General features: G+C 41.8%; 1 protein-coding gene across 1 annotated transcript in view; it reads left to right on the top strand.

Moving 5' to 3' along the window:
• Positions 1–239: 239 nt before the first annotated feature.
• Positions 240–11418, top strand: part of LMTK2 (lemur tyrosine kinase 2) — a 42761-nt gene continuing 31582 nt past the window's right edge. Inside the window, exon 1 of the mRNA XM_032197432.1 lies at positions 240–452. Within this exon, the coding sequence (XP_032053323.1) occupies positions 305–452 (148 nt within the window). The 5' untranslated portion in view covers positions 240–304. The remainder of the gene's footprint in view (positions 453–11418) is intronic.

Here is an 11418-nt window from a genome sequence, read left to right as displayed (position 1 = left end):
CCGCCCAGCGCTCCCGCCTCACTATAGCGAGACGCGGGCTGATTGGCCCGCCGGGCTGCCAGTCAGCAGCGCGCCCCTCCCTCCCCGTCAGGTAGCCCGGAAGATGGCGGCGGCGGCGGCCGGCGGGGCTCCGTGAGGGGAGCGGGGCTGCGGGGCCGATGCCGCGGGCGGCGGCGCCGCCGAGGCGGGGGGCAGCGACCGCCGGGGGGGCCGCGGGGAGCCGCTGAGAGCCTCTGGGATCCGCCGGGAACCGCTGGGAACCGAGAGCCCCGGCTCGGGCGCCGGGCGGCAGCGCGGGGAGGGGATGCGGCAGCGCGGCGGGGCCGGGCGGCGGGAGGCCGGTCCGCCGCCCCTCAGCCCGCAGCCCCTCGGGCCCGGCCTGCCCGCCGCCCTCCTGCTCCCGCTGCTCCTGGGCGCCGCCGGGGCGGCTCCGCTTCCGTCAGCAGCGGCAGGTGAGGCGGGGGGGGGCCGCGAGGGGGTCGCGCATCGCTGCGGGGTGTCCGGCCACACGCGGCCGTTCTGCGGCGGGCGCCGTTCAGGGCTCCGCGGGATTCCCCTGCTCCGTGGGGACCGCCCGGCCCGGCTCCCGGTGCGGGGTGGAGGCTCCGAGGGCAGACGGCGCTTCCCTCGTTTCCGGCCCGGATAGCCGGGTCCCCCCCGCGCCCTCGTCTCCCTGAGCAGGCACGGAGTCCGTGCTTGTTTGTCATGCATTAGGTAACGTTGCCTGCCTCCGCTTCCCTGCCTCGTTTTCCTGTTTATCCTAGAGACATAGAATGAAAAATGTGCTCTCTCAACGTTAGGAATTACTGCTGGGAGGTTTATTAGTACGCATAGGTAACAACCACTTTTTTTGTGCGTATGTGTTTTATCGCAGCTTGCAAGCATAAAATTGTATTAGGACAGAATTTGGTTAGGCTTGGCTTGAATGCACGCTGAGATTCAGTCCCCAAGAGTTTAGCAGCTGAAATAGACTCCACATTTGGAGTGGAGAAGCAGCAGCAGTGGGGAGGGAGACAGATCTGAAGCACAGAGATTAGGTAATTTGGCTGCTGGTCCACGGAAAGTATCAAAACTGGCAGTGGAACACATGCTGCCTTTAGCAGGATCCATGCATTTTTTTCCCACTTATTTTCTTCCCAAGAAAAATTAAGAATTGTTCATGAATTACTCCTTCTGTCAGCCTTCCTTGAGGTCAGTCTTCCTATAAAAGTAAGCCTCCAAAAAAAACAAGAACTGTCAGTCACATTTGTATTTCCTTTGAGACTAAATGATAATTTTCTCACTTATGAAATGCTTGAAGATTTTGCAAATAACGTTGGCTTGTCATCAGGCCCCAAGGTAAGACAGTGTAGTCAGGTCTGTGTGGCGGTTTTTTCCTTTTCTGTCTGTCTTTTCCTGACATGTTATTAGTTTTTCTATTTAAAGCTAGGTGTCAATGTCTGCATTAAGTATTCTCGAAGTAGCCTAGTTTTTTTTTTTATTTTAATAAAAATTGCTCTGCTATCAGGACTATCACGTATCTTACAAAGCTTGGAGCTGAAGATGTAATTTCTACGACACTGGCAAAAAGCTTAGCTGTCAGAATGAAAAGTTGATTGGACCTATTGCAGGAAATTTCATTACAGTTACCTTTTTTAAAAAGAGGCTAAATTAGATATGTTAAGTATAGTACAGCTAGGGGAAGTACTCGCAATGCTGTAATGTTGCACTAATACAAAGTGAATGTCATACCCGAACTTCATAGGGTGTCTTCGGTTATAATCTTAGCCCAAGGTACATGTATGTGGGGTATTACCTGAAATTCAGCAAACTGCCACATCCTGCATGGGAAACCCAGTGGACTTGGGGGAAATGGAACTCCTGGTTTCTCCTGTATCTTTGCCCATATAGTAAGAAGCAGTGTATTTGGATTATTTGATTGAAAGATATTTAGTATTTAGACCCTTAAAGCCTCAAGAGGAACCTTTTCCAGTTTCGGTGACATCACTTTTGCTGAGAAGACTTTCAACGAACTTCTTTTCTGAATGAGATAATGTGTACAAATGGTTTTGTGTGCAGCAGGTTCTGCAGCACATCCCATATCATCAGGACAGCAGTAAGCAGCTGGAAAGCTACAAGGACCTCTTTTCCCTTCCCTTGAATAGCTCACCCATGGTTGACAGACAGTTTTGTCTTGAACCCTCTCTGTCATACTAAGCACATTTTATAAACTGTCCAGAAAACAAGCCTGTAACTTTTATTCTGCTGGGGTAGGAGGCATGAATTGTGTTTGAGAACAGCTTCAGCCATATTATGACTTTCTCATGTATCCTGTGATAAGCTGCTTTGATTTCCTTTATTGAGACTGGTGTTCATTGATGATTTTGGAAATTATGGTCTCTGTTGTAGGCCTTAACAGTTCTTGCAGTTGACCATAATGCGCAATCTGATATTAAAGAGTTGTGAACTTGTGAAGAATTTAATGGGCTTTTCATAAAATAATTAGTAAGGCATTTCAGAGTTACTTCAAGATCCCACAATTCTGCACCTAGCAAGAAGGGCTACTTCTCTGACAGGGGAGAAACATTTTGATGTGTGTTGTCCCAAGCACTTTACTGGAAGGATGGCAATCCACAGAAAAGGAGAAAAGGATCTGTGTTATCTGAAGTAGTTGTAGTGAACTTTGTGGAATAGTTCATGGAATATACCCATAATAAATAGATTTCCCTTTCAGGAAGGAAGGAAGAAAGCAAGAAGTGAGAATGGGCAGGTTCTAGCAGGAAAAGATTGGAGTCCGTGTTCAAAAATGTTCCATTTTGTGGAAATAGTGTGGAAGTATCCCAGACCACAGCTGGGGAATTGTCAGGTTCCTGGGGTCTTGATCAAGGTGAATGATGCAGCTCGTTCCTTAAGTCTGGCTTCACAGTGTTTGCAGGTGAAGGTGTGCATTGATGTGTTCTGTGTTTGTCTCCTGTTTTTGAGGTTGTATTTCTGAACTTGTTGGGAAAAAAAAAAAAGGACGTGGTAAAGGAAACTTTGCTTTAACTGTTCCCCTAGTATGCTTCATAGCAATTATTGTAACAGATAGGAAAAGCAAGATGTCAAAGATGTTACTAGCTAGAAATACTTAGACCAACTTAAATTTAATTTATTCTGTGAATGGAAAAGAAGGATACTGATATGTACGGTGATAGTTCTGAATTAATGGTTTCACCTTATCCTGGAGGTAAGAGCTCGGGACAGGTCCAGTTGATACCAGCTTTTGAAGAATGTATTACCTAATCTGTTAAAAGTAGAAGAGTTCAAAAAATGAAATACTGCAGTTTTTCTGAGGCTGTGGAGCATCAGTGATTTTACCTGAATGCATCAAGCTAGGACAATTTTCATCTTTAGTGCTGTGTGACTAAAGTAAGGGTATTTGGAAAATTGGGAGCAGCACTGTTTTGCAGACAAGCATACTGAATTATAATCTGACACTTCTGCTTTACTGTGCTAAAGCTTTCTATTTAAATTCATGCTTGCTTTGTTTTCGACTGGGATTTTCATACATGGCCTTAATTCAGCTGCCTCCCCAGAAAGCTTGGAATGTGAATCAAGGGTATGTACGTTAATGTCAGACAAAGCATTTCTATCATCTCTCTGCTTTATGAAGTCCTTGCAAGTGCAAAGGAACAGGGACTCAAAAGAACTCTTATTTTCTTGCAAAACTTGAATAGGTGGTAGCGTTTTAACGAGTGTGTTTGGTCTTACATCTGTGCTGAATTACATGGTCTGCTCAGTTGAACTGAGGCTGCTGCACTGGCACCTACACGAGTCCTTGGTTTTTGCCAGGACCTTCCTTGTGGACTGCCCTCCTGGACCAGCTGCATGGCATGGCCGTGGAGCCTTGTTGAAGAGCCTGGTAATGCACAGCTCCAGAAAAGAGACAGAAATTTGTGTCTAGTGGCCAGAGATAGCTAAATGTTGTTTGTGCAGCTCTACCTAGTATAGTCAGCTGGCCACAGGTGACAGTGTGAGATTTTCTTCTCTTTTTATTTGCTAAGATGAGTTCTGTAGTTCACGTGTACTCTTGGGAAAGCTGTTGGTTTTGAGTTGCTTTGGCTTGATATTTTGCTTGGTGTTGTGTCGGCCAGGGGCCTGCTTGTGGTTGTAGCCTGTGGTTTGGATCTCTGTACAGTATATCTGACAGTTGCACATTATGAGAAAAGCAATTTTCTAAGCAAATGCAAGGTAGAGACCCAGATCATTTGAAGTTAAGAAAAATCTCCCTTGTAAAGGGGTTTTAATCAATGGTATAGTTTTCTTGGGAGTGGTCTGTTCACCTAACCTTTCTTCTCTCTTTCAAGCACTACATTTGTTTACTTCTCCCTGTATTTCTTTTTCTAACTTCTGACCCAGATGCCTAATAATTGTAGAGCTAGAGCTGCTGGGTTGTCTTTCATCTTTTGTTTCTCTCTGTGACTTTGTGACTTTGAGGTAAGAAGGCAACCCCAGCTCTTGGCCTGCAGGAATGTTCCCTGCAAGGCTTTGTTCACAGGCTTGGTCTGCTTTCTCTGCCTCTGGCTGTAAGGTGTCTAGAGTTTGCTAGAACCGAAGCAGTCCTTAGAGGAGGCAGCGCCTTTCTGAGGTGTTTTCTCACATCTTGAATGCTGTGGTATGTTTAATAATTCCTCAGGTATTGTAGCATGTTAAGATAGCACTGATCAGAGGCAGTCTCAAAGCTGTGGTTGTGGCATTAGACCTGGGTTTGAAAGGAAAGCCCCATTGGTGAGTGCTGGTTTTACCACGGGTCCTGGATGAAAAAGGAGTTTGTGTTATATAGTCAGAGCCAACATTTGGAAAGCACAAAAGGCCAGGTTATATTCTGGGGGGGGGCTACTGACCAACTGTCAGGCAAATCTGAATAGAAGTCATTTGCTGAATGTTTGCTGTAGTCTGGTTTCAGTCCCTGTACGTGTAGTTTGCCTGTGCAGGACATGGGGATCCTCAGCATAATGCCAGAGGCTGGTTCTCTGTCCTGCTCCTTATGTGCTATTTCAGCAGCAGAAGTACAATGCACGGAGTACTGGATTTCTTTAAACTTCGTTTTGGGCCTGCCATTCCGTTGAGTGTATCTAGTACATGGAGCCTGGTGGAGTTCTGCAATAGCTTTGGCACTTTGATTGCTCTGTATAAACTGTTCTCATTGTACTACTTGAAAGGCCTTGAACAACTTCAGTGGTACTAGAAACGTCTCATAGACGTAATTGGAGATGTTCAAAGTGTGTCAGTTGTTTAAGACTGAGAGGTTCATTAAGCATAACTTGGAGCAGGAAGGTGTTGTGCCAGATGCAGCTTAGGCAGGGTGATGGAGTGAAGCAAGCTGTGTCAGGGAATTGTCTGCTGAGGGGATTCAGTATGAAAAGCTGGTCTGAAGTACCACTAAGTGTCATCCAGTGCTACACGGAGAGTTTCCTTAATGGAAACGTCACTTCAGTGATTCAACAGGGATGTGAATTGTTCTAGAGCTACCTTTGTACCCTGAGATTTCTCTGTTACGAAAGAGGTGTGGGGAAGTTGGGCAGTACTCAGACAGGCTTCTGAGTACTGCCTTTAAGTTTTCAGCTTGTAGGCTAGATCCAGTTCTCTGAAATCAGGCATGTGGCCCGTTCTCTCTCATAGAGATTCTTCATCTGTGGATGGGGATGAGAAATAAAGGTGAACAAGCTCTTCTGGCAAAATGATTGCATTGTTTTCCATGTACCTTATCGCAGTCTTACATGGAAATTGGAAATGTTTTGGTAACATCAGGATTCTAGAAAATACCATCAGTGAATGTTGCAAGTGTGGATTCCTTTTGCATGAACCAGAAGTAATTTGTCTCTTCAAAACAATCTCTCTTCACAAGGGCTGTGGAGGGCAGATACTGAGCACTGCTCTCTGGGGACAGCGACAGGACCTGGGGGAACGGCATGGAGCTGGGACAGGGGAGGGTCAGGCTGGGTATCAGGGAGAGGTTTTTCACCAGGAGGGTGGTCGGGCACTGGGACAGGCTGCCCAGGGCAGTGGTCATGGCATTGAGCCTGCTGGTGTTCCCGAAGCATTTGGACAATGCTCTCAGATGCATGGACTTTCAGGTGGTGGGAGGAAGAGGTATGGAAATTGTGGTTTCCATGCTGCAGATAACTCTGATGGTTTGAGATACCACGATATGTAATCTTCTCATACTTTAGATGACTGTGGTCTACCCTGTTTTTTTGTTTTGTTTTAAAAAACCTACCAGCTCATGTGCCTCACAATTGGAGAGATATTAAAGTGCATGGAATCATACTGTCCTTGGGTAGGAATATATTGTTAAAACTAACATCTAGCAGCATGTTACAAAGTGTGCTCTGCAGAATTCTTTTTTTTTTTTTTTTTTTAAAGTGTGTATATAGTGTGTGTGTGTACACACACACACTCAAGAATCAGCTGCAGCCTTTGCAAGATTTTAATTAACCTAGATTCTCCAGAAACATTACCATGAAAGCATAGGAAATATTATTATTGAAGACTTACATTTTTTTCCTTAAGATCTTGCTTTGTGCAAATACAACATTTTAACACTTCAACTTCAAACAGACCTTGCTCTATAAACACTGGAAGTGCTAGCCTATACTTATTCCTTATTAAAATTGAGCCCTATGCTGTTTTACGAGCTATTCTTTGACATCACTTTGAAGTTTTGTGGAGTAACAGAATAAGGACAAATACAGAACTAACCCCAACTCATAGTTGTGCTACTTGCTAATTGTTGTGCCAACACTGAGGTGGGCCAGGATAAGTGTTCAGAAGAAAATGCGGATTGGAGCAGGGTTGTTTTGGGATGCTGTATGGCTTGGGGATCCAACGTTGTCACAGCTATTCGTGACCCAGGATACGTAACCTCTGCCAGCCTCGAGTACAAAGTGGATTTCAGCAGCTGCAGAAGCTCACTTGAAGCACACTGTAGAAGTATTTGGGGGGGAGCATGGGATAAAACAGTTTGAAAAAGCATTGGATGACAGGAGAGGTTTGTATTCTTTTTAAGGACAAATGGGAAGACTGAGCCGATTTGCCAAGAATTGCTGACACAGTTACTCATCTGGTTGTGATATGAAGGAGCTACTATTTCTTCTTCAATGTGTTGTTTGTTGCATGGGACAGTAATGATTTCAGGGTCATGTCCACAAAACACCTTTAATTATGAATTTGACTTTTCTTTGAGTAGAACTGTGTTGAGCACAAGGGGGGCAAAGGTGCTTTTTTACGGCTTCATGGGAGAAGTTCAGTAGGAAATTGCCACTTGCTGTCTTCACTACCCTTATTTCTGATGATTAGCTGTTAGGAAGAAGAAGAAAAGCTGGTGTTTTTTCAAAAGAAATGTCTGTGCACCTGTTTTAGTCTTTTATCCTGTCCACATCTCACCACGAAGGACTTTAATAATAATCTAGGATAAAGCAAGGATGGTAAAGGCCAAGTTGAGTAGAGAGGGGTAAAATGTTTCAATTTCTGTCTAGAATAATACAGTAAGCGAGTAACTTGCTTGTGATTTCTTTTCCACTACTATTGAAAACGTTTTCTTAAGCGTAATATTTTGATTTAGGCTGTGTAAGGGAATTCAGATTTAGGCAGTCAATTTCTTATTGATAAAATGTTAATTGCTGCCTCTTGTATTCAGAAAGACTAAGTACAAGTGTGCCCAAGTAACTCAGCTGTTAAGTTCTTAGAGCTCTTTTTCTTGAGAGTGTAGCTATTGTTTTTTTTGGATAGTTGTAAGGAAGAAGAGAAAATAAGATGTGTCATCCATATCAAAGGTTATTTGTGTTAGGTATGCAAACATTGCCTGATCCAGTACAAGGGTAGTAATAACATAATGAGAGGGAAGGCTTTTGAAATAACTCTTCAGTTAATAAACTTTTCAGTAGTTTGTTCCAGATGATTTTTATTGCTTTAAAATGTTTGGGTTTTTCTTTGAATGGCAACAAGTATTAAAAATGTGAAAGCTGAAGAGTTCAGACATAAGCTGGGAACCTGATTAAAGTCCCTTGAGGGATATTATGTATGACTGCTCTTAGGGACTTGCTTGTTGAAGGAACCACTTGACATAACTTGGGCATTTGGAAGCAGTTTGAGATTTCATTAAGATGCTGGCATTATGCTGAGGACATCAAGTCAATGAAAGTCATCTGAGATCTTGGGAGCATTTCCTCTTGCTGTATTGGTAATGGTCATTCAAATCAAATGGCCGATTGGCATATGGAGTTCTGTTACGTGCCTCTTGTGCTAAAGCTCTCCTCATTTCCTTTGGAAAGAATGGCTGAAGTGTAAATAACACTCCTTCCAAACTTACGCTAGGTTCGTCTGCTTGTGCTGTGTCTTAATTGAAGGTTAACAGTGACTTGATGCAATTCTAATATAATATTGTAAAACCTATTGTAACGTAACATTGTGCTGCATGATGGTGCTGCACAAATACCAGCTGAAGCTTACTCTCGAAGATGATGCTGGTTTTTGGTTCCGCTGTTAAATGGAGCATAGGAAAAAAAAAAAAAAAAAAAAAGAGATGATAGGAATGCAGTAACTAACAGAATTGGCTCATGAGATTTTTTTATGAAACAAAGGAATTGCAAGGCACATTGTGCTTTGCCTTGCCATACTAATCAAGCATTACACAAAAGATACATATAAGGTTGTTTTAAAGAGTCTTTTGTGTTAGTATTCTGCCTGTTACCTCTAGGCCTTCTTACACAGATAGCACCGAGTCTTGGTTTTGTCTGTATTAGCAGCAAGGCTCTGAAGATTTCATGGAGTAAACAAATGCAGGAGAAACCCTTTGTGAGAACAGATAGCGATGTAAATCTGACATGTGAAGAACTAGGTAGGAGTTGAGAACAAGTTAATTTTCAAGTTAATTGCTAGCACAGAAGAAAATGACAGCATTACTTAGGAAAGTCAGAGTAGCTTTTAAATGCGTATTTATGAAAAACAGTATAAATTAGCATTATTACATATTTAATCTGGTTACGTTAATATCTATGAATAGCACAGTAAGTAAACTGGTCAGGTTTATGACAGATATCATGGATGTAGCTGGAGAGAAACATCGGATTTGGCCATTCAATAGTATTTGAAATGATGCTGTGTTCTGACTTGATGTCATAAGGTAACATCTCAGTTCCTGATCGTATAATTTCAGGGTGTTCAAAAGGCAGTTTAAGTGACTGCTGTCATGCTAGATTTCTGCTGGAATAGTTATAGCTATTAGTGTGGAGCTGCCATTTAGATAGCTGCTCTTGAAAGAAAAGAGGCACTTTCTTATGCCGTGGGACTGTTGTCGCATAGCAACTACTGTGCTGAAAGCTTAAAATCAGATGCTCCCTTGAAGTTCCCTGTGCTGCTCTAATAATGCTTACTTTATCTGGGCCTTGCACTGTCTTTATCACAGCAGTGTCTTTTGTTAGCGTACTAAGTCATGTCTGTCATGTACATTGATTTTTTTTCCTGAGCTTAGAAATGTGCAGTGTTGTGCTGCTTTATTTTTTTTTTTTAGCCTAATTTCCTGAAGATTTAAGACCTTAACAATATGATAAATCACTTTGAACCAAATTTTAGAGAGGTGGTGTTCATGCTCCATGGCTTTTGATCTCTGGTAAGGGAAGGGAGAGGCAGGTCTGCTGTCCCTCATACAGGGCTGGCAGTTACATCTAATCCTGTGCCCGTTTTGAGTGGTGGCTGCTGGCTGGCAAGTGAACGTGGATTTACTGCTTGGCAGCCCGGTGTGCGTGTCATTCCTATGTGATGGTACCACAGGATGCCACAGATGACATGAGTGAGTGTTCAAGGTGATTGTGGGCAAAACTGGAAAATTGGACAGAGAGGGAAACCAGTTCCAGATGAGTTTCTCTTTCAACTTTTGTTTGCTTAGTTGGTACATTTGATGTGTCTACTGTCTTTTGAAGAAAGTAGACTTAAAATACAGAAACCTTAATACAGAATCCTGAGCTATATACTTTTTTTGAAATATACTTTGTCTGGAAGTAGCCTTTTTCTACCCCTTGAGACATGCTAGTACTTATTGAAGTTTGTTCTCATGTCTATACTTGGTCCTGAGAATGCCAGCATAATTTATCATTATTGGTTTTTGTGTGTTCCTGTACTTGCACGTATGCAGGGCTTGACTTCAGATGTGCTGTGTTCAAATTTACACTTCAGTGTAAATTTTGCTTTTGCAATGGCAGTCTTCAGAGGTGCTGAAAAACCTGCTTCCAATAGCTGTTAATTAAATACCTACCACTTATGATAACATATGCTTTTAAAAATGTGTAACAGCATCAAGTTGGAATTTAACATGGTAAAGCTTTGAGGAAAAAAAGCATGAAGCTTTATGTTGTTCACATTTTTCATGTAGTATTTTTTGGATCTGTTTTGCAGTTCATATCCTAAAGAATGTAGTAGGTTGTTGCTGTGTAGTTACAGTAGATGATAGTTTCTTAACTGAGATGATATGCTGAAAGTAAATTTAATAAATACTTTACTTTCAGCATCTATTATGCGAAGAATTTAAACTTAGATACAAAATTGTAAGTGATATTGGATACATTTTTATCTTGGTTTAGATTAAAATTAATTTAGAATATATTTTAGCAGATTTTTATTAGAGAAACTCTTGCAACCAAATGGTCCTTTATATTCAGTTGAACTGATTTCTCTCTTTGCATTAAGGTCAGGATCTTGTAAATATACACGTGCACCTTTATAATAGGTGCAAATACTTTCACAATTTACAAACAAAAGAAAGGAATTAAACACCTCCTACCTTTTCAGTTTGCAGTCATTTTATGAAGTTCCAGTGAATTAATAATTAGATGGAAGTAGTTGGAAAAATGCAAAAGAGGTTATACTGCAGCAATTTGTCAAACACTACTTCCAATATTTAATCAGTGACTTCCATCACTGAATATGTATTTATGCAAGATATTAAAATAACTTCACTGATATTTTTAGCTCAATTATAGGTTGTCATTTTATATTTAATTCTACATTAATCTTTTTTAAAAGTGCAAATTAAAGATACCACTTATTAATGACTGTGTGAGACTTCAAAGTTTATCCAAATAGATCTGGATTCTGTAATTCTCAGTAAGTAGCACTTGTGTGAGTCATCTGAAATGCTATTCTGTAAGTGTTGCAGAAACTTGCTCATGATAATTGGCATTTTTCTTACATTAAAGCATCTTTTTATAACTTTGTATATGAACGTTTTCCTTGTGTTTTTGGCAGATTAGGTGTCTTCCATCTTAATGAACCACTAATGGTTAGTTGCCTTTTCAAAGATGATCTTTTTTTTTTGTGGGGAAAAAAAAAAAAAAAAAAAAAAAACGCAAAAAAACCCCACCTTCATTGCCTTCTCCAGTTATGTGCTGTTATTACACACAATTT

Source organism: Aythya fuligula, chromosome 15 (genome assembly GCF_009819795.1).
Source record: "Aythya fuligula isolate bAytFul2 chromosome 15, bAytFul2.pri, whole genome shotgun sequence".
In the NCBI taxonomy this organism is placed as follows: Eukaryota; Metazoa; Chordata; class Aves; order Anseriformes; family Anatidae; genus Aythya; species Aythya fuligula.
This window is presented reverse-complemented; position numbering and strand designations above follow the sequence as displayed.